Source organism: Dipodomys spectabilis, unplaced genomic scaffold (genome assembly GCF_019054845.1).
Source record: "Dipodomys spectabilis isolate Male_0828 unplaced genomic scaffold, ASM1905484v1 ptg000564l, whole genome shotgun sequence".
NCBI classification, from domain to species: Eukaryota; Metazoa; Chordata; class Mammalia; order Rodentia; family Heteromyidae; genus Dipodomys; species Dipodomys spectabilis.
Window position 1 is genome coordinate 1,172,668 of NW_024871241.1, and position 23,117 is coordinate 1,195,784.

Here is a 23,117-nt window from a genome sequence, read left to right on the forward strand (position 1 = left end):
CCAATGGCAACCAGCTTTGTTATTATTTCTTTATGATTCCTACATGGGAGTTAGATAAAAGGTTGATATATAGCAAATTTAGGAGACTCAAGGTTAGCATAAAGAATTACCTTGGAAAAGATTTTTTGATTGAATAGTAGATTTAGTCATTGTCTTTTTTTTTGCAGAGGAGGGTGAATACTGGGGTTTGAACTCGGAGCCTTGCATTTGTTAGGCAGGCAATGTATTATTTATTTGAACTATGCCCTAATGGTTCTACTACCTTGAATACATTTTTATACTTTTTATTTACCTTTGGGAGTTTTTGCAGTAAACTCAGGATCAAAATAAAATGTATCTTCGGGCCTGCCAGTTGCAGGTTTAAAAGGTGGGTGAATTTCTCTTCTGTACAGTTTCTGTAGGAAAACAGAAATATTTCAGATATATGCTAATTATAAAAAATATTTCAAACAAGTATTTTTGGTGGGGATGGAACTGAGACTTTTTGTATGCTAGTCAAGTACTCTACTGAGTGATATCTCTATCCCTCAAACAAATTTTCATTATTATACTTACATTCCAGTCTATTGTTGAAAAAAATAAATGTCTTTTAATTTCTTCAACTCCATCTGGTCCTGCACCTATTAAAAATTGAATGAAAGTTTTATTTCAAGGAGATTATATCTATCTACCTATCTATAGATATGTATGTATGTGTGTATTTTTGTCTTTGCCTTTAATATTTGTCTAAATACCAACATAAAAAACATATATTCACCCCTCCCAAGAAACATCCAAACACAAATATACAAAAGAAACAAATTTTAATTAAAATTTTTACCTAATCTGTTTGCAGGGTTTCTCTTGAAAAGCATTCGCAAAAGACTCTGGGCTTCAGGACTCAAAAACTGTGGCATCCCAAGTTTGGCTCTAAAGAATAAATCCACATAATATTTTATTCTTTGAGATATCCTCATTAAAATTTTTTTATTTAGTTTTTTTTGTTGTTTGTGGAGCTTGAATTTTTTTTTTGGGGGGGGGGGGGGCCTGAACTCTGGGCCTGGGCGCTGTCCCTCAGCTCTTCAGCTCAAGGCTAGCGCTCTACCACTTGAGCCACAGCGCCACTTCTGGCTTTTTTTCTTTTTGCTTATGTGGTGCTGAGGAATCGAATCCAGGGCCTCATGCATGCAAGGCCCTGGACCACTTCTAGTTTTCTGGTGCTTACTGGAGATAAGAGTCTCACAACTTTTCTGCCGGGCCTGGCTTTGAACACTGATCCTCAGATCTCAGCCTCCTGAGTAGCTAGGATTACAGGCATGAGTCAACAGCACCTGGCTGTTTAATTTTTTTGATGCCAGTCTTATGGCTTGAACTCAGAGCCTGAGCACTGTCCTTGAGCTTTTTGCTCAAAGCTAGTGCTCTACCACCTGAGCCACAGATCCAATCTCAGTTTTGGTGGTTAATTGGAGATAAGAGTCTCATAAACTGTCCTGCCTGGGTTGGTTTTGACACTAATCCTCAGATTTCAAACTCTTGAGTAGTTAGGATTACAGGTGTAAGCTACCCACACCTGAGACATTTTTGCCTCAATGCTAACAGCTTGTGGAACTAGTGTTACCACAATTAGGATAGTGACTTTGTGATAATTCACTTATCTCATTCAGATGGCCCCAGTTTTACTTGTACTTACATAGTGTGTGTGTGTGTGTGTGTGTGTGTGTGTGTTTGTCGGTAGTGGGGGCCTGAACTCTGGGCTTGAATGCTGTCCCTGAGCTCTTCAGCTCAAGGCGAGTACTCTACCACTTGAGCCACAGCGCCACTTGAGGTTTTCTGGTGGCTAATTGGAGATAAGTGTCTCATGGACTTCCTGTCCGGGCTGGCTTTAAACTGTAATCAATCCTCAGATCTGAACCTCCTGAGTAGCTAGTATTACAGGCCTGAACCATGGGCACCTGGCTTTTAGTTGTATGTCATCTTATCATGTGCATAAATAAGCTCCTGTATGGATATGCCACAGTTCATTTAAGAATATCTGGATTGTGTCTAGTTTGGAAATTATGAATAGAGTTGCTATGAACACTCATGTATAGATTCTAGGATGAACACATAACAGGATGCCAGTCCATATTTTAATGGACTTTTTCATTTTTCAGAATTTTTTTAAGAACACTGGTTTAAGAATAATGTCTAAGCCATAGTTCTAGGTAGTTACTAAGTACTTTTCCTGCTTGTTACCCCTTCTTCAAAAGTGAATGGACTAGATTCTAAACCAACGGCTCTCAAACTGCAGCCTTAGTTAGAATCCCTTCTCAAAGGGAATTTAAGAAACCCAGTATGAAAAACTATGTAGACAAAATGTGCTTCATGCTACCTCTCCTCTTCTCAGTCCCTTGAATAGCCTTTGCAGAAACGGGAACTAATGGGAAAGATTTTGTCTGAACACTGAAGAGTCTGTGGCCTAGTCTGGAAAATACTGGCCTGGATAAACTTAAGGTCTATTTCGGATATAGTATATAATTTTATTCTTTTCCTAAACCTACAAATTAAGGAAACCAATAATCCTGTAAGTGTGACAATAATAATAGAGCTGGAGAAAATGGCTAGCAGAGAAATTCCTATTTTAGAAATAGATCCATTTATTACTCAATGAGTTGTTACCAAATTATTGTGTTCCACACTGCTTAGTGTTATGGACATAGATTTAAATCTAGGTCCCACAGTCAGTGAGGAAGGTGGATATAGCTAACTCTAGTACACAAAGAGATAAAACCACAAACAGTAGTGTTAAATTTAACATGGGTCACTGTGAAAGGTCTTCAAAGCAAGCAAAAGTTTGAATTTACATTAGATTGACTCATTTGGCCCACATTTATGATATCGAATAACATTAAATCCTTCTAGAACATAGCCAAAGAATAAAGAATATTTCATAATCCAGTGACTTTGTACAATGATATTTGCTATCCTTCTACTGGAGACACAGAATAAAATATATTGAATATAAAAGGACTGAAAAAACTCTAGACAACAAACCATTATTTTCTAAGTATTTGACTTTTGCATCTCTTTCTCAGAGACTATTAACATGTTGTGGAATTATGGTTCTATTGAACAAAACTGGGATAGCTCTGCTATATTTAGTAATAGAAATACAGAAGTAGGTCTCGAAATGGTATTAACATAACAATTCTTACTTTCAAGGTATTTCCAAGGATAGTAGAGAAGGATCTGGGGTGAAAAATATACTAGATGTGGTCCAGTAGTGTGGGTAAAACTGGGTAAGATGTTCCCATTGCTTGAGCATTGTGAGCAATGCAATGTAGAGGAAAGGCTGGAATGTGGAATAAGTTCTGAGATAAAAAATTAGAGCTGGGTGCTGGTGGCTCACGCCTGTAATCCTAGCTACTCAGGAGGCTGAGATCTGAGGATCGTGGTTCAAAGCCAGCCAGGGCAGGAGAGACCGTGAGACTCCTATCTCCAGTAAACCACCAGAAAACCGGAAGTGGCGCTGTAGCTCAAGTGGTAGAGCGCTTGCCTTGAGCTGAAGAGCTGAGGGACAGCGCCCAAGCCCAGAGTTCAGGACTCACGACTGGACCCCCCCCCCCCCAAATAAAAAAAAATAGAGGAGCAAGTTAATATCACAAGGAGAATAATAGTTTACAGAGTTCTAAGAAAAGATTGTTTTGTAACCATGGTTATCGATGAAAACTTGGCTGGCAAACACTTCTATGTGAACTGATCATTAATTTTTTTGTCTTTGACAATTAGCCAAACAAGAATAGCCTCACTCAAAGAAAAAAAAGAAAGAAGGAAAACCATCCCTAGGGTTAGAGGCATGCACTAGCCAATGAGCAAAAGCATCAGATATCCAGTTGGAGTCTCAGTCTCAGAAAAAAAAAAAAAGACTAACCTCAATCAAACACATTTGATCAATAGTCTTACCCAAGTAATTACACTTTTACAGATGAAGTCTTCTTATAGACCTTAAAAGCTTGCAATTTTCTCTTGCCCCCCTTCCTTCCTCTCTGAGTGTATTAGGGTGTGAATTCAGGGTCTTGTTCTTGCCACACAGGCACTTTATCACTTGAGCCACACCCCTAGCCCTTTCTGCTTTGTTATATTAGAATACATTCTTGAATTTATGTCAGGCCAACCCAAACTGTGATGCTCCTATTTACACTTGTTGAATAGCTGGGATGATGGACATGGGCCACCATGCCCAGCTTTTATTGGCTGAGATTGGAAAGTTTTCCTTTAGATCTTCTTCTTTCTGCCAATCAATCTATGAGATGCTAATTACAACTAACTAGTAAAAATGCTGGACTGGAGCTGTGGCTCAAGTGATACGGAGCTAGTTGACAAAGCAAGCCAAGCTAGAAGGTAAGGCCTGGAGTTCAAGCCATGGTAGTAGCGTGTGCGTGCGTGTACACGCACGCATGCACGCACACACACACACACAATCAGTTCAGGTAAGAAAAGGAGTAGGTGAAGCAAATGTGGAAAAATACTGAAGGTTGTTGAATCTATGTGATGATATACATGTTCACTGTACTATCCTGTTTTCCAGAATTTTATCTGGGAACTTTCATAATTATAAAACAAAAACAACAGCTGAGCAATTGTGGCTCACACTTGTAATCTTATCTGTTCAGGAGGCTGAGATCCAAGGGATTGCTGTTCAAAGCTAGCCCTGGCAGAAAGGTCTAGGAGATTCCATTTCCAAAATAACCAGCAAAAAGCTGGGCTGAAGGGGTGACTCAGGTGGTATAATGATAACCATTAACAAGCAAGCTGAGCTCAAGGCTCTGAGTTCAAACTCAAGTATCAGCAAAAACAAAACAAAAGACAAAAAAACAGGCAGAGGGATACATGGTCAAGCAAAAGAGACCAAAAGAAGCCAGCTGTGGTGGCATGTGCTCGTAATCTCAACATCTGGGCTGCTGATGCAAAAATATTACTAGTTGGAAGCCAGCTTAGGCTATGTAGTGAGACCCTGTCTCAAAACAAGCAAAACCATCAAATAAAAAAAATACCAAAAGAGGAATGTTTAAAGGTAAGAGAAGCAGATGCAAGTAGGAAAATCTAAGGGGAGGAGGGAGAGTCCCACAGTGTCAAACACTCCTTTATCATCCCCTGTCCTTAACTGCTGCCTGCCCCATTCCCTCCTTCACACATTAAGGGTACACTATTAGAGAACCCTGGCTTATCCTGTAGCTCCCACTATTACTCACAATTATGATATTTCTTTGTTTAAATATTAATTCCTCATCTCCCTTACTAAAACATAAGCTCTGTGAGATCACTAAAAATTTTGTCTTGTTCATACTGTTATCTGCAGTATGGTTAGCAAGATTTACCTGTTGAGTGAATTGTGTGAAAGAACAGTGGTTGGCTGGTAAGGTGGCTCAGTGGTAAGAATGCTCACCTTGCATGCATGAGGCCCTGGGTTTGATTCCTCAGCACCATATAAGCAGAAAAAGCCGAAAGTGGCGCTATGGCTCAAGCAGTAGAGCACTAGCCTTGAGCTGAAGAGCTCAGGGATAGCGCCCAGGCCCAGAGTTCAGGATGCACGATCGGAAAAAAAAAAAAAAGTGGTCAACTTTCTGATAACCAGCCATGAGTTTTAGCAACCAGAAGACCAATGACAACCACAGTGAAAGCAGTTTCAGTAGAATGGTGGGATAAATGACAGGCTGTGGAATCAAAGCAGTAAAAAAAACAATGGGAAGCAGACACTACTTTTTTTTGGGGGGGAGGGGAGGGTCCGGTCGTGGGGCCTGAACTATGGGCCTGGGCGCTGTCCCTCAGCTCTTCAGCTCAAGGCTAGCACTCTACCACTTGAGCCACAGTGCCACTTCCGACTTTTTTCTTTTTGCTTATGTGGTGCTGAGGAATCAAACCCAGGGCTTCATGCATGCAAGGCAAGCGATCTACCACTGAGCCACCTTCCCAGCCCAGACACTACTTTTTTTGTTGTTCTTGGTCGTAGGACTTCAACTTTGGGCCTAAGCGCTGTCCCTCAGCTCTTCAGCTCAAGGTGAGAGTTCTACCACTTGAGCCACAGCGCCACTTCCAGTTTTCTGAGTGGTTTATTGGAGATGAGCGTCTCACAGACTTTCCTGCCCAGGCTGGCTTTGAACCGTGGTCCTCAGATCTCAGCTTCCTGGGTTGCTAGGATTACAGGCGTGAGCCACCGGTGCCCGGCCAGACACTACTCTTTAAAGTGGGTTTGTACTGAAATACTGTAGGAAGATGTGCAGTAACTGGGAAGGAAGGGGTAGGTCAAAGAGAGGGTTTGGTTTTGTCAACATTACAGTGTGTCTGTTAGCTGAAAGTAGAAAGAAGATAAAATGAAGATTCAGTGATGCGAATATCCATTCCCTCATTTATGTAGTACTCACTTTTAACCTTTTGTATTGCAAGAATAACATAAAATACCAAAAAATCTCTCTCCAAACAAAATAACCACCCGAAGTACACAGCTCAGTGATTCACCACCAAGTGAATAAGCTATCTGACCATGACATATAACATTCCCAGAAACCTTCATTCAACATAACCACTTTCCTTCTTTTGATTGTGGCTTTTACCATCTAAATATGGGCCCTAAAATACTTTAGTTTTGCTTGTTTAGTAAACTTTATAGAAAGAATCATATAGTCTTTATTCTTTAGTGTTTGAACTTCCTTTGCATAACATTCTTCTGGGAATCTAAGTTGCAGTAAGTACATACTGTACAATATGGCACATCATACCCCTGGGCCAAAGGCTTGGACCTGGTTTTGTATGGTTCTTTAGTTAAGAACTGTTTTAGCTGGGTGTGGTGATACATATGCATAATCCAAGCACTTGGGAGGGGATAAGGGAGGATAGTGGTGAGGTCGAAGCTAAATTGGACTACATAGTAAGACGCTGCTGCAAAAAAAAGAAAAGCAAGAATCATTTTATGATTTTTATAGTGTGCCCTGCAAAACCCAGAGTATTTGCAGATAAATACAATTCCTATTGTATTCAACTATATAAATATATTATGATTTGTCTACTGCTAAGTGTTCCAGTTTTCACTATTTCAATAAGGTTGCTATGCATGGCTTTATATTTGTTTTCTGTTGTACCTTGATGAATATAAATTGACTGCATGCCTAGGAGTGGGATAAATATATAAAAATATACATATGTTTGTCTGAGGACAAGAACTGCTTTCCAAAGTAGTTATATTAACCTTTATTTGTGTATGTGTGTGTGTGTGTGTTGGTACTGCACTTCAGCTCAGGGCCTAGGGACTTTTGGGTTTTTAAAACTTTTTTTGGTCTACCTTATCTCATATTATCTTCTCAATCTTTAGATGACAAGCTTTTTCCAGCATAATTTTCTGCTCTGTATTATTTCCCCATAGTAAATTAAGGGTTTATATATATGAAGGTGTGTGTGTGTGTGTATGTTTCTGGCCTCTATTCTACTGCATAAGACTTCTTTCCATATTAATTTCAATGCCACATTGTCCTAATGATAAGATTCATACAAGTAAAGCAAGTCTTCCTATCTTGAGCAAGAGGGTTTTAGTTATTCTTCAAACATTATCAAAAGTTTAATCAGTTTATCAAGTTCTACATAAAACTTACTAGGAATTTTATTTAATTTTCATTGAAACTCTAAGTTTATAACCCTGTGTAGCAGTCACTAGCCACATATGGCCACGGTGTACTTAAAATGTTGCCAGTACAAATTGTAAGTGAAAAATACATGCTAAATTTCAAATTTCAAAAAATAACATCTCATTCTCTTTCAAAGACAGTTTACATGTTAAATGCTAATACTTTAGATACTGGCTTAATTCTTTTTTTTTTTTTTTTTTTTTAGTCAGTGTTTTTTTTTTTTATTGTAAAGCTACTATACAGAGGGTTACAGTTACATGAGTGAGGTTATGAGTACACTTCCTCTTGAACATTGTTACCCCCTCCATTGTTTTCCCCCTACCATCCCCTCCCTCCCTCCCTTCCCCGAGGTTCTTTTTTTTTTTTTTTTGATTGTGATTAAATGATTACATAATTTCAAAGTCACAAGTTCATTCTAACTTCCCTGGAGCAAATTGTCTACCACAGTCTGTAATATACAAATAATTCTATCTTATTACAATTAATTCTAATAACTTTTTTTTTTTGGTTGGTCATGGGGCTTGAACTCTGGGCTTGGGCGCTGTCCCTCAGCTCTTCAGCTCAAGGCGAGTGCTCTACCACTTGAGCCACAGCGCCACTTCCGGTTTTCTAGTGCTTTATGGAGATAAGAGTCTCACGGACTTTCCTGCCCAGGCTGGCTTTGAACCGCGATCCTCAGATTTCAGCCTCCTGAGTAGCTAGGATTACAGGTGTGAGTCACCGGCGCCTGGCTTCTAATAACTTTTTGTCAGCTGTGGGGCTTGAACTCTGGGCCTGGACACTGTCCCTCACCTCTTCAGCTCAAGGCCAGCACTCTACACTTGAGCCACAGTGATGCTTCCAGATTTCTGGTGGTTTATTGGAGGTAAGAGTATCACAGACATTCTTGCCCGGGCTGTCTTTGAACCGTAATCCTCAGATTTCAGCCTCCTGAATAGCTAAGATTACAGGTGTGAGCCACCAGCGCCCAGCCGATAACTTTTGTTTTTTAAAGTGTACTTACTAGAAAACATACGTGGTTCGCACTACATTCTTTTGGATAATACTGGTTTATAGAACCCAAGTCTTTGTAACACTGGGTCTGTCATAATATAAATATGAATTTTCCTGTAAGTTAAATTTTTTGTTTAAAAATTCTCTATTTTCTTCATATAGGTCTTGTGTAGCTTTTGCTAGATATTTTCCCTCGAAATGTGATCATTTTATTTAGTTTTTGTTAGTTGTGGGGCTTTAATTCAGGCCTAGACACTATTCCTGAGCTCTTTTACTCAAGGCTAGCACTCTACCACTTGAGCTACAGTGTCAATTCTGGTTTTCCACTGGCTAACTGGTAATAAGAGTCTCAAAGACTTTCCTACCCAGGCTGGCTTTGACCTGTCATCCTGAGACCTCGGCTAGGATTCCAGGCAAAAGCCACCAGTGCCTGGCATTTTAATATTTTTGTAAACAGTACCTGTTTTTGAATTTTCATTTTTCTGTTACTAGACTACATAAATGAAAGATTTACATGAAAAAGAGTTTTATGTATCGACCTTGTAAAGCCTGCAACTTTGCCAAGTTTATTTCAGAATTTATATGATAACTAGATTTTTCTAATGACATGCTATCTAAATAATGCAATTTTATGTTTGTCTTTATTTATTTATTTTTTTGGTGTGTGGGGATGCAGGTCCTAGGGCTTTAACTCAGGGTCTAGGCACTGTCCCTGAGCTTTTCTGCTTAAGGCTAGTACTCTACCACTTTAAGCCACAGCACCATTTCTGTCTTTTGGGTAGTTAATTAGAGATTTTCTGCCTGGGCTGACTTTGAACTGCAATCCTCAGATCTCAGCCTCCTGAATCCTCCTAGGATCCGTGAACCATCAGTACCTGGCTTAATTAGTTCTTATACAATTTCCAGTTATCTAAAATCTCATTGGTATTATTTCAAAGTATTTAAAAAGAATCTCATAAAAATATCTTCAATAGGTAGTACTTACTTAAGAATCATAGTCATTGTTTCTTTTCGATCTTTTCCTTGGAAAGGTAGTGTACCAGTGAGCATTTCAAACTATAGAAAGGTAAAATAACCGTAAGTAATAAGTTTCAATAAGCATAAAATCTCAAGGCCAGAAGGTAAATAAGCATCACCTTAATTATAACTAAGTTTTCTGAAGGTCCTACCTATAAAAAGTTTATTATTCCTTCTATATTTGTTTTTGTGTCAGTACTGGGGCTTGAACTCAGGGACTTGAGTTCTTGCTTGGCTTTTTCCTGATCCATGCTGCTATTCTACCATTTGAGCCACACCTTCATTTCTGGGTTTTGGCTGGTCAGAAACAAGAGGTTTCTTTCTTTCTTTTCTTTTTGCAAGTCCTGGGGCTTGAACTCAGAGCCTGAGCACTGTATCTGAGCTTCTTTTGCTCAAGGCTAGCACTCTACCATTTGAGCCACAGCACCAGTTCTGGCTTTTTCTGTTTATGTGGCACTCAGGAATTGAATCCAGGGCTTCATGCACGCCAGGCAAACACTCTACCTCTAAGCCACGTTCCCAGCCTGTTTTTTCCTTTTCAAATGAGGATAAAACTGAAACAATTAATGGGCTACACAGTTCCTCTATACTGCAGGCAATTATTTTCTGGTTATTTATTACATATACTATAAAATACCAAATGCAAAAAATACTAGTTTCTATTTCAAAACATTCACTGTTCGTTTTCATTTAATAAGAAAAATAAGAACTCCCACCTTCTAAACAGAACAAAACAACCTTACCATTAACACACCAAAAGACCACCAGTCAGCGCTCTGAGTATGACCTCTACGATTAACTACTTCTGGAGCCATATATTCCACAGTTCCACAAAAAGAATATGCCTTCTTTTCATGGTCAATAGACTCTTTACTTAGGCCAAAATCTGCCAAAATAAGTATTGATTTCATAAATATCCCACAATTTGCACACATCAATTTTAAACTTTCAATTATAGTATTTACATTATGTTTTCTATTGAGATTAGGTGATTACATAAATTTCACATATTTCACAGTAGTATGGGCTAGAGATACTTAGTTAAAGTTACAAACACATTTTAACTTTCACTAGGCAAATTGTCATTATCATGGTCTATAAAGTTTGTGAATTCTATGAGTTTTGACAATACAACTATTTCTTCCACATCAGGTGATATTTACATTTCTTTCCTTTTTAATTATTGGTGCCAATCCTAGGACTTGAATTCAGGGCCTAGATGCTGTCCTTGAGCTTTTTTTTTAAATTAAACTCCAGACACAGTTCACTTTCACCTTTTTGGTGATTAGTTAGAGATAAGAGTATCATGCACTTTCCTGCCTGGCTGGCTTTGAACCACAATCCTTAGATCTCAGCTTCCTGAGTAGCCAATAAGCATGAGTCACTGGCCTGGCTTATAAGTTTTTTTTAAAACACAGTTTATTACTCAATATTTGTATTATAATCAATTTAAAGGAAATTTACATAGGGTGGGAGAAAATCTATTTTTTATTTGCTTAATTAGTTATATAAAGATATTTCTGTTTTATTTCCAAACATGTTTATAATGTACTACAATTAATCTATGAGAATATTTTAATAAGATGAGGATTTTTACCTGTTAACTTGATATGACCTTCTTCATCAAGAAGAATGCTAAAAAAACAAAGTCAGAAAATCATGTAAATCATCAAATAGAGATTTATATAAGCTACAACTAAATATTATGTTTTAAAATGGTATTGAGATTTGAAATCTGGGCCTTGCAATTATTTGGAAAGCTCTCTTCCACTTGAGCCACACTCCAAGCCCCTTTATGTTTTAGTTATTACTTTTGATAGAGTATTGAGTTTTTGCTTAAGGCTATCCTTAAAACCACAATCAACTTATTTATCTCTCTTGTAGCTCGGATTACAGGCATGTACTACGACACCCAGCCAGCTGAAATTCCTGAAAGCAAAGTTAGAATAAATATGATCATTTGATACTTTAGACTGTTAATAAGAAGGCAAAGGCAATAGGGGAAATTATTTTTGACATATATTCATAAGAGATCCCAAAGGCAATTCCATCAGCTTGTATTAATGATCCAGATGTACCTGAAAATTATTTGGAAAAGAACTCAACAAGGTCTATTCAAAGATGCTTTTTATTTGATGGTACTGGGAATAGGACGACTTAGGGTCTTATACTTGCAAAGCAGATGCTCTATTACTTGAGCCATACTCCTGTCTTTTATTTTTATTTATTTATATTTTGTTGGTCATGGGGGCTGAATTCTGGTCTGGGTGCTGTCCCTCAGCTCTTCAGCTCAAGGCTAACACCCTACTACTTGAGCCACAGTGCCACTTCCAGCTTTTTTCTGCTTATGTGTTACTGAGTAATTGAACCCAGGGCCTCATGCCTGCGAGGCAAACACTCTACCACTGAGCCAACTTCCCAGCCCCTGCATTATTTTTAAAATATAATTTTATTTTATTATAGTGTTGTACAGAGGGGCTACCATTTCGTAAGTCAGGCAATGAGTACATTTCTATTTTGGACAATGTCACACTTCCTTTACTTTCACCCAGTTTCTCCCTCTTATCCCTGTTCACAGGTTACACAGGTCATTTATACATGGTGTATAAAATTACATGATTTTATTTGTTTTTCCTCCCTCCCTCCCTTTCTGTGTCCTCCCTAAAAGAAAAACAAAACAAAACAAAAACAATCATGACCACTACAACTATCAACACCAACAATAACAACAAAAACATGAGTTATTTTTGAAATAGGGGTAGCCTGGGCTGGAGTCCTCCTATTTTTGTGCCTCCTGGGGATGACAGGTGTACACCACTATGTTTAGCCACTGTGCTTCCACCATAGTTGGGTAACAGTACTTGCTACCACTCTCAGCATTGAGATGAAGTCTCTTGAACTACTTTCTCCCTAGGCTAGCCTTGAACAGCATTCTTAACTCTCAGTATTTTACTACAGGTGTGAGCTACTGTGCCCAGGTCCAAGCTGCTCTAATGGTTTTCCAGAATGTCCTGACTACATCTCCCAATGCTTGCAAAATAGAAAGAGCCTATATATTTTAGTTAAAGTCATTCTCTTCATAATTGTGTTTTGTGCTGGTCCTAGGGCTTGAACTCTGGGCCTGGATGCTATTCCTGAGCTTTTGTGTTGAAGGCTGGCATTTTATCACTTGTGCCACAGCTTCATTTCCGGCTTTTTGTGGTGAATTGTAGATAAGGGTCTCACAGATTTTCATACACAGGCTAGCTTTGAACCAGGATCCTAAGATCTCAGCCTCCTGAATAGCTAGTATTACAGGTGTGAGCCACTGGTACCTAGCTCTCAGTTAATTTTAAGGTATTTAACACAAGTATCTTTTTCTAATTTTTTTCCTGACATAATCTATACCCACCTTTCAACATACTACCGTTTTATGTACATTCTGTTTTTCACTGAGCTATCCTTTTACTGTACACTTTCTCCTGTGTCTTTACTCTTTCCCAGGAAATTGTGAGCTCCTAGAGGTTTTGAACTTATTTGTTTTTGTTGTTCAGTGTCTGTGGAGTACAGACAAATAAATGTTTGTTAGCCAGTTACTGGTGGCTCATGCCTATAATCCTAGTTACTCAGGAGGTGTGCCCTGGGGAGTGGTGATATGAAGTTAACAGAGGTAGAAAAAGCCAGGAGCTTCTATCTCCAAAAAATCAGTCAAAATGCAGGCTGGAGATATGGCTCAAGTAGTAGAGTGCCAGCTGTGAGTAAGAAAGCCGAGCAAGAGTTAAGAGTTCATATTCAGGCATCAGGCAGAGAAGGTAGAGACGATCAGATCTGTAACTGAGAGAAAGTAAATGGCATTTAGTGAATGAGCTCTTTGGTCCATGGCCAAGAAGATTGGAAAATGACACTCAGGTTTCTGGCATGAGAACATACTCCAGTGGAGAATAATGCCATTAATTATGTAGGTAAAGAAGCGAATAAGTAAGCAAGCCACATGCTGGTGGCTTATGCCTATAATCCTAGTTACTCATGAGGCTGAGACCTAAGGCTCAGAGTTTGAAGGCAGCTTAGGCAGGAAAGTTCATGAGATTCTTTTCTTTTATTAATAAGTTTTTTTATTGTGAAAATACCATACAGAGGGGTTACAATTACATGAGCAAGGTAATGAGTACATTTCTTAACAAGCATTGTTGCTTCCTCCTTTGTTTCCCCTTACCATCCCTGATCTCCAATTAGTTACCAAATAAGCCAGAAGTGAAGCTTCTGGTTGAGTGCTAGCTTTGAGCCAAAGAGTTTAGAGATAGCACCCAGCTCCTGAGTTCAAGTCCTATGATGGGTACACATATACACACACAAACAAAGAAGGAAGTAAGTACAATAGGCTAATAAATATAGTAAGTACTACGAGCCCATAACTGTCTTTCTGGATAGGTGTTTTTTTTTTTTGTTTCCTTATTTATGTTAGGGTTTGAACTCAGGACTTAGATGCTGTCCCTGAGTTTTTGTGCTCAAGGCTAGTACTCTACCACTTTGAGCCACAGAGCTCCACATTTGGTTTTCTGGTGGTTAACTGGAGATAGGAGTCTCACAGACTTCCTGTTCTGGCTGGCTTTGAACTGTGATTCTTGGATCTCAGTCTCCTGAGTAGCTAGGATTACAGGCATGAACCACCAGTGCCCAGCTTGATAAGTATTTTAGTATGGTTTCAATACACATAAATTAACCACAGTAGAAGTGTGGCTCAAGTGGTAGAACACCTGCCCTGAGCAAGAAGGCTAAGTGACAGGGCACAGGCTTCTAAGTTCATGGCTCAATATTGGTGTGTGCATGGAAGTTCTCTCGTGCGTGCGCGAGTGCGTGCGCGCGCACGCGCGCGCGCGCGCGCACACACACACACACACACACACACACACACACACTCAAAGATGAGGGAAAACAAAGGAAGGAGTAACACTGATCAAAATGTACTGTAGTCATAAACTGATTTGTTGAGTTGAAACTTCTTCGTACTACTAAAGGTAATAAAATATCATATCACAAAAATCTAAGAATGCAATTTCAAAAGTTTATATAGTGATGAGGTGTAGGTACTCTAAATGCAATGCTGTGGGAGTTCTTTAAAGTTACTTTTTTAAGTACCAACTTAATAAAAATACAGTATTGAACTTAGTAGCATGATTTCTTACTTTTCTGGTTTTAAGTCTCTATAAATTATTCCCAGGCTATGTAGATGGTCTAAAGCAAGTGCAAGTTCAGCCAAGTAGAATTTGACATCTTCTTCTGTGAACATCACCTAAAATAAAATAATATTTTTTACCTCTATTTCTTTTTGTGTGTGTCATTTTTAAGTATCCACTTGAGAGTTTAAATATTCAAAGAATTTATAAATATAATTATATATAGCTTTATCTACAATTTACTCAAGAAAGAAATCTGAAAAATAATCTTATCAGTCAAGCAAAACCACTTATTAAATCTTAACTATGCACTGTGGGGGCCTTAATTTTACATTTAAAGTAATAATTATATTCAGAGTTGTACCACTGTTGCACCCCACCACAGTGTTATTTTAGAAGTGAAAGTGATATTTAAAATGCATGCTCAATTGCCACTATTAATTGTTTAATGCTAATGCATTATCACTTCTGAAAAATACTATAAAACAAGCAATGGCTAAGCTAAAGATAAATGGTCAAATGAAAATTCTGCTTTCATTATAAATTCAAAAGAAAGGCAAAGAACTTTTTGGCTCAGGTTCTTCAATGTAAAAATCTGTGCACTAGCGAAAATATGATAAGCATAATACTAAAATATAACAAAGCTTTAGTTGAAACAGCATAAACAGATAAAAATAGACATTAATTATATACCTCTTTGGATAAGCGTGTAAACAAATCTCCTCCCCTGAGAAAATCCAAAATAAGATACAGTTTCCCTTCAGTTTGAAAAGCTGAATGAAGAAATGAAAATTTTGATTTAATTCATTATAGTTTAAATTTTAGGTAGTTCAATTCATTTACAAGTAAATATTATTTTCAGAAAATTGATGATTTTATCACATAAAATTTTTACTTAGAAGAAAACAGATTTCTCTTAGTTTCCATGTGGGAATGTCAAATGCAGCATTTCTTATTATGGAAACCAGTAGACTTTCAACAGGCAAAAATATTTCAGGAATATAGTAGTTCTAAACAATAAGCTCTGAACAATAAGAAAAAACTCGCAGTAGAAAAAGACTTACTTAACCATGAAGTAAAATACACATCATACTACATGAGTAGGTTGATTAAATTTAATTACACAGAGAAAAGAGTCACTGTGACTTTATCCACTAAGAAAAATCATGTGGCTTCATAGAAAAGTTGATAAAAGTTTAAAGATGCTAGCCCGGTGCAGGTGGCTCACGCCTGTAATCCTAGCTACTCAGGAGGCTGAGATCTGAGGATTGTGGTTCAAAGCTAGGCCAGACAGGAAAGTCCGTGAGACTCTTATCTCCAATAAACCACCAGAAAACCAGAAGTGGTGCTGTGGCTCAAGTGGTAGAGCACTAGCCTTTAGCTGAAGAGCTGAGGGACAGTGCCCAGGTCCAGAGTTCAAGCCCCATGACTGACAAAAAAAAAATAAATTAAAGATGCTGACATTAGAAATCTTTCTTAAGTTTAAGATGGGATTATGTACATGGACTATAAAATAATAGCATATTATTGTTATTAGAACAAAATGATCATTATACATTCTATGGCTACCTCTCAGAAACCAATTTTGTATTTTAAAATAAACAGTATAAAATAAAATCTAAGAAGTCATGTTTAATTTCCATGACTTTACTATATATATCTTCTAAAGGCATGCAAATTATACACATTCATATTTGACAATACACTTAGGTGGTGGGGGAATGAGTTAATGGGATGAGATAGGCAGTAGTTCAAAACTTACCATAATGCAATTTGACAATAAAAGGATGGTTAACTTCTACCAAGATATCACGCTCCATTTTTGTCCGAACACGGTCTCGAACTATAAAATTGCACATACATTACATTGTAATTATCCATGAAAGATAATGTTAAAGCAGATTATTTTTGGTGTCTACTTTAAAATTTGCTTATGTGTATAAAATGAGATTTTTATTACTCTTAAATTCACAAATTAATATAAATATTTTCACTATATTATATAGCCAAAAGAAAATTATGTACAGTTATAAAATTTGTGCTCTAAGGAAAAATTAGAAAATACATTGATGATTTTAATATAAATTCTAAAAGTTTTTAAATCAAAGTTGTGAATGTAATTTTTTAAAAAAACAAGGCATCCTATAAAATATTATAACATTAAAAACTGGATCAGATTTTAATTCTTCTACTAACTCTATCACCTCAACTGAACATATGTTAAGTATCTATAAAATGTAGCAGATATGATGAAGGACAGACAGACCCAAAGGTCTATTCTGAGGGAGGGAAAATGAGAAGGGAGAGATCGAACACCATGGTACAAATGAAAGAGAAAAGATTTTTGTAGTTTGAAGTCACCTCTGAGCTATAAAATGAAGCTAATACTACTGGACCGTTGAAAAGTTTGTGGTTACTTGATAACATTTCTACTTAGAGCCTGATATATAAGAAATATTCAAGTAAGTGGTAGTTATTACTATCAAATCCAAAGTAGCACTGTGAGTATGATTAAGGAATAAAACAATGAACAGTGTAGAAACTCAGAAAGAGCAAGATCAGCTTTACTTGCATAGAAAGGCTAGAGGAAAGTCAGGGTTAGAGTACAAGCTTTAAGAATTTTCTAGTGGACTTTAGGATAAGAAAAAGAGGGACTGGGGCTGGGGGTTTAGCCCAGCGGAAGGGCGCCCGCCTGGCGCACTCAAGGCCCTGGGTTCAGTTCTCAGCCCTGGAAAAAAAAAAAAAAGAAAGAAAAAGAGGGACTGAACATCAGGTATGGAGTATCAGCACAAGTAAGGTCATGAAGACATGAGTAATAAAAAGGAAGGAGGCAAATTGGTGTGGAAACAAAAGTTTGTAAGATGGAACAGCAGTTTTATCCTGAGGGCAATTTCTCTTCCAGCAATGAACAAAGTCTATATGGTAGTAATTTGAAACACAAATAACAATTTTCTGTAAGTCTTTTATTTCTGAGTGGTGTAAGTTTTTTTAAAAAATTCTTACCATTGTAACTAATGTTGCAGTGATAATTTTTAATCACATGAATTATTTTCTGAGGTTATGCTTTCAGATTAATTTATCAATATTATTAATAATAGCTCTTTTTTTGTCAGTCATGGAGATTGAATTCTGGGCCTAGGCGTTGTCCCTCAGCTCTTCAGCTCAAGGAGAGCGCTCTACTACTTGAGCCACAGTGCCGCTTCCGGTTTTCTGGTGGTTTATTGGAGATAAGTGTCTCACGAACATTCCTGCCTGGGCTGACTTTGAACTGCGATCCTAAGACTCAGCCTCCTGAGTAGCTAGGATTACAGGCATGAGCCACTGGTGCCCAGCTAATAATAGCTCTTTATACATATTGCAAACTGCTTTCTAATTTATATTCCCACCAAATGAAGTAATATCCCACTATTTTAACATGTATTTCTTTGATTTTTTTTCACCAAACCAAACATTTTCTCAAAGATTATTTTATCTTCTATTTAAATTATTCTGAAGTCTTTTACATAGAAGTTGTAATGGTATTTATTACCAGCTCCTAATTGTCACTCTTTTTACATTTGTTAGTTGGAATTCTATTGGAAGGAATAGCTTTCCCATCTTCCTCACTAATTCACTTATGGATTAACTCACAGATTGCTATTCAGTTCAATGGGTTATACTTTATTATTGTTAATTGGTGAAATGTTCAAAATGTTCCAGATTTAGCCAGCTGAAGACCTTTAACCAAGATTTTAAATTAATATACTATTTGAAGCAAGTACTTTCCTGTTTCGTATTTAAATTATTTTTCATTGTAAAATTGTTATTTTTTTGTATTGTCTATTAGTTGTAATTTGTTCAACATCTCTTTTACAAGTTTCCTAGATGTGCTAAGTTGTAAAAGTCAGATTGGTTGGAGTTTCTTATGGTGTAAAGTTGAAGGGAAGACAGTTTCTAGGATGCTCAGGGACATTTCAAACACAACTTGTGAAATCACTAGTTCATTTCCAATTCTTCTACAAACTGTTTTGTCATAGAGCACAGCAAGTACTTGATATTTGTAACAAATATACACATATCATTTAATATAAGACATAAAGTAATATATTTAAAGGTAACTGGGAATAACAGCTGTTATTACAAGTTTTCCCTAAACATTTAAAGCATAAGTTACTACAAATTGAAGAGAAAGAATTGACATTAGGAATCAATACATCAAACATATATAGATTATGTGGTAAAATAAGTAGTATTAGCAATTAAAAGTAAGTGAGGGTGCATGTGTGTTTGTGTGCTGGTACCAGAAATTCACTAGGACTTTAACATCCTTGCATGGCTTTTTGCCTATGGCTGGTACTCTATCACTTGAGCTATACCTCCAGGCAGCCCAGCTTTATGGTTGATTAAAGATATAGTATCTGCCCTGGCCTCGATCCTCAGATCTCAGCCTCCTGAGTAACTAGGTTACAGGAGTGAGCCACTGGCACCCAGCATTAAGTATTATATCTTTTTGAGGTGGTATTTGGTGGCATTATGCTTGCTACGCAGAAGCTCTTCCACTTGAGCCACATCTGTAGCACTATGTCTAGTATCTTCTAAATGACTTTTTACATATTAAAAGCCAAAATTTGTATTAGAATTTTCAAAATCCCAGGCTCATCACAAAAACTTACTTGGAGACTAAAAGCCAAGATGATAAGAATCTTTTAGAATTAAAGCTATTTTGCATCTAGTAAATTAATAAGTTTTCCAATATATTAAATAACTATTAATTTGAAATCAATTTTACTTTCAAACCAAGGTTTACTTGGCTTGAAATTAATCAAACAAAATTTAATCTCAAATTCTAATTGTCTTAAGCCCAAGATAAACTTTCTTTTTGTGGCAATTTTTCTTCTTTCTCTCTCCCTCTTTTTTTTCTCCTCTCTCTTTTGTTAACAGTACTAAAGATTGACTTCAGGGCCTCTTGCTTAGTAGGCAAGTACTCTATCACTTGAGCCATGCCCTCAGTCCAGAAATTCCTGTTCTCAATTATATGACTAACACAGGACAAAAAAAGTCACTAAAAAAGGGCAGTAACAGGAATATCAATTCAGAATATAAGTAAGTGACTCCCAGTCACATGAGCTCTACACGGAGACCTTTCAGTTTGTTTTGAGTACATGAACATTCCAAACAGCAGAAGCACTTACCTTTCAGTGTAGCCTTCTTCAATACCTTCATGGCATAAAGCTGTCTAGCATCAGAGCCTGAGATTTTTTTAACTAAGAAAACCTGTATTTAAATAAGAGAAAAAGTATTATCAAGTATCACAAATGATCTTCCTTTGTTAAAGTAAGACTCCTTCATAATAAAACTTATTTCCATATTGTATCTATTAGAATGTATATCTATTCTGATATATATATTAAGATTATATTCTGTATCTATGTACATAAATTCTGTATATATATTCTGATACATTACAGATAAATTTATTCAATGTATCCCTTAGAAATAGTTATATACAGTAGTTATAACTTGGGGTGTCAATGTAAGTAAATTTTTTTTTCTCATTTTGTTATTTGCCATTTCCCAAAAAGCATGTGATACAGTAAGACAGAGAAAAATCCTACATGTTTAAAGTATAACACAAGTAGTAATGGCCCTGATTTAGCAAAAGAAATTGTTTTGAATCCACTGACTTTTTTTGGGATGGAACAGAGGGCCTCACATATGGTGGGCAAGTATTCTACCACTAATCAATCTCAGCTTCCTATCAAAATGAGCCTTACAACTTGGGGGGAGTAAGCGGGCGGGGGGGGGAATGAAGGATGGGGTTACTGTTTAAAAACAAATGTAATCATTACCTTACTATGTAACTGTAACTCCTCTGCTCATCACATTTTCAATTAAGATTTAAAAAAAGGAAAAAATTCTGTATTTCTTTTGACCAGTACCAGGGCTTGAACCGGGTCTTGAAACTTGCTAGGTTTTCTTGTTCATATCTAGCACTCTATCACTCAAACTATGCCTCTAGCCTAGATTTTTGTTGGTTAATCTGAAGATGGGAATCTTATGGACATCTCTGCCCAGACTGGATTTGAATTATGAAACTCCAGATCTCAGACTCCTGAATAGTTAAGAATATGGATGTGAGCAATTGGTGCCCAGCCTCAAAATTATTATACAGGCTTCCTCTTGACAATTTTCTGTTGATATATTCACTGTTGTTCTTTCTTTATTTTTTTTTTGGGGGGGGGGGGGTCCGGTCGTGGGGCCTGAACTCTGGGCCTGGGCACTGTCCCTCAGCTCCTCAGCTCAAGGCTAGCACTCTACCACTTGAGCCACAGTGCTACTTCCAGCTTTTTCCTTTTTGCTTATGTGGTGCTGAGAAATCGAACCCAGGGCCTCATGCATGCAAGGCAAGCGCTCTACCACTGAGCCACCTTCCCAGCCCTGTTGTTCTTACCTATATATGAAAACTACAAACTAATCTCACTGTTGGGAACCTTTTGAAATATTTATACTGCAGAACCCTAGTCATAAATGTCTAATGTGACTACAATTCCCTGACTTTTTTTTTTTTTGCCAGTCCCGGGGCTTGAACTCAGGGCCTGGCACTGTCCCTGAGCTTCTTTTGCTCAAGGCTATTGCTCTACCACTTGAGTCAAGGTGCAAGTTCTGGCTTTTTCTGTTTATGTGGTACTGAGGAATCGAACCCAGGACTTCGTGCATGCTAGGTAGGCACCCTACCACTAAGCCACATTTCCAGCCCTCCCTTTTTACAATGATAAAATTATCACATAAACTTGAATTCCAATTTCTAAATATATCTTTATTTTTCAAATATTTTGGCCTGCTTTGAAACAAAATGTGGAACTTGTGCAAAATAAACTCAACTCAAAATAACTCATGGTCACGCTATATCAAGGCTAATACAATACTATTCATTTTTACTGTAACATTCATGGTATTTTTTTTAACCAAATCTTTAAATAGACCTTCTAAATGGACATGGGTTTCTACTCATTTTCCCTACCCTGTTTTTGATCTGCCACAGGTGGGAAGAGAAGCAATTATATTCAAGAATTAATTTTAGAGTAAGTTCTCAATTATCTGACTTAGCATACCAGGACTGGCAGCCCAAATTAACAAAATGATTCACTGAACTGATTCTAGGGCAAGATAAGAGTGTTCTTGTTCTAAGAAATGGTGCCAAGGAAATAGAATCAAGTAAAAAGCAAGACAACTCACACAGAAACCCTAAGGCAGAATATGTTGCTTTACTATAATCATATCTTCCCTGCCTTCAACAAGACCCATCTTTTAGCTCCTTTCAGAAAATTATGGGAAACAATCTAGGAAGAGAAAAGTATTCTTAATTCATGTGCTTCTAATGTAGATTGCTGTTCAGTTAAAGGCAATCACAAATTATGAATACTTTTGAGCAGAAATAAACTAGAATTCAGTGGCGATAATTAGGATTTATCTGAATCCTTTTTTTGTTAAGATTCTCCTATCAGGTCTTTTCCCACAAGAAAAATTCTTGTGGATGCCAAACTTTCTTCAGCAGTTCCTTGAAAACACCTTTTTAACACTTTTCAGTACTTCCTTACTTGCAGAATACTTTAACAGGCAACTGTAATACATCACCATGACAACTTTGGGAGGCAGGCACACTAAACAATGCCAATTTTATAGCTATCCAAATTAGGGCTTAGAGAAGTTAAACAATTTGCTTGGTGTCACAGTGGAGGTTTGGGAATAAGATTTGGACCAGCCACCCAGTACTGGGTTTTAGCTCACAGTACTCTTGAACAGCAGGAATCCCAGCTGCCACCTGACCTTCCTTTCCAGAGCATTTCTGACCTTTCTAACTCCTCCACGAAGCTATTCTAAGCTCTGACAGGTCATCCCTGTTTTCTTGGCTTACATTGGCCTTTAAGGATGAGTAAGAAGGGAGACACCCTATTTTTAATGTTTGTTATTTATAGTAAGGTATTTAAGTTACTTACAAAATAAAAGGAGAAGCATGCTAATTCCTAGGAACTTAAATATTGTGCTCTCTTAAATCTAACACATAAAAATAAACTCATCTATTTATGTTTATTGTGTTGCATGATAACATAATTTAATGCCAGATATTATGTGTTTGGCCTTACATTATTTCTCAACACTACCCTATGAGGTCAGGGCTATTACTCACTCATTAATTCTTTTCAGAATTGTATGCTAGGCACTGTGCTACTGGTTAATGCTGAGGCAGGCATGGCTCCTGCACTCATGGAACATAGAGTCTAGTGGAGGAACACAGCTAATAAAGAATTTTACGAGGGGAAAACTGCAATTATGTTAAGGG

General features: G+C 37.3%; 1 protein-coding gene across 5 annotated transcripts in view; it reads right to left on the reverse strand.

The window, feature by feature from the left end:
* The window catches only part of Rps6ka3 (ribosomal protein S6 kinase A3), a 106,686-nt gene that overhangs the window by 30,117 nt on the left and 53,452 nt on the right, over positions 1-23,117 (reverse strand). For all 5 annotated transcript variants that reach the window (XM_042670526.1, XM_042670530.1, XM_042670527.1 and 2 more), the window contains 10 exons: positions 19,969-20,050; positions 16,560-16,640; positions 15,491-15,570; positions 14,807-14,913; positions 11,242-11,279; positions 10,388-10,530; positions 9,613-9,683; positions 821-909; positions 556-620; positions 293-395 (listed from right to left, as the gene is read on the reverse strand). In XM_042670526.1, coding sequence (XP_042526460.1) covers positions 293-395; positions 556-620; positions 821-909; positions 9,613-9,683; positions 10,388-10,530; positions 11,242-11,279; positions 14,807-14,913; positions 15,491-15,570; positions 16,560-16,640; positions 19,969-20,050 — 859 coding nt within the window. The remainder of the gene's footprint in view (positions 1-292; positions 396-555; positions 621-820; positions 910-9,612; positions 9,684-10,387; positions 10,531-11,241; positions 11,280-14,806; positions 14,914-15,490; positions 15,571-16,559; positions 16,641-19,968; positions 20,051-23,117) is intronic.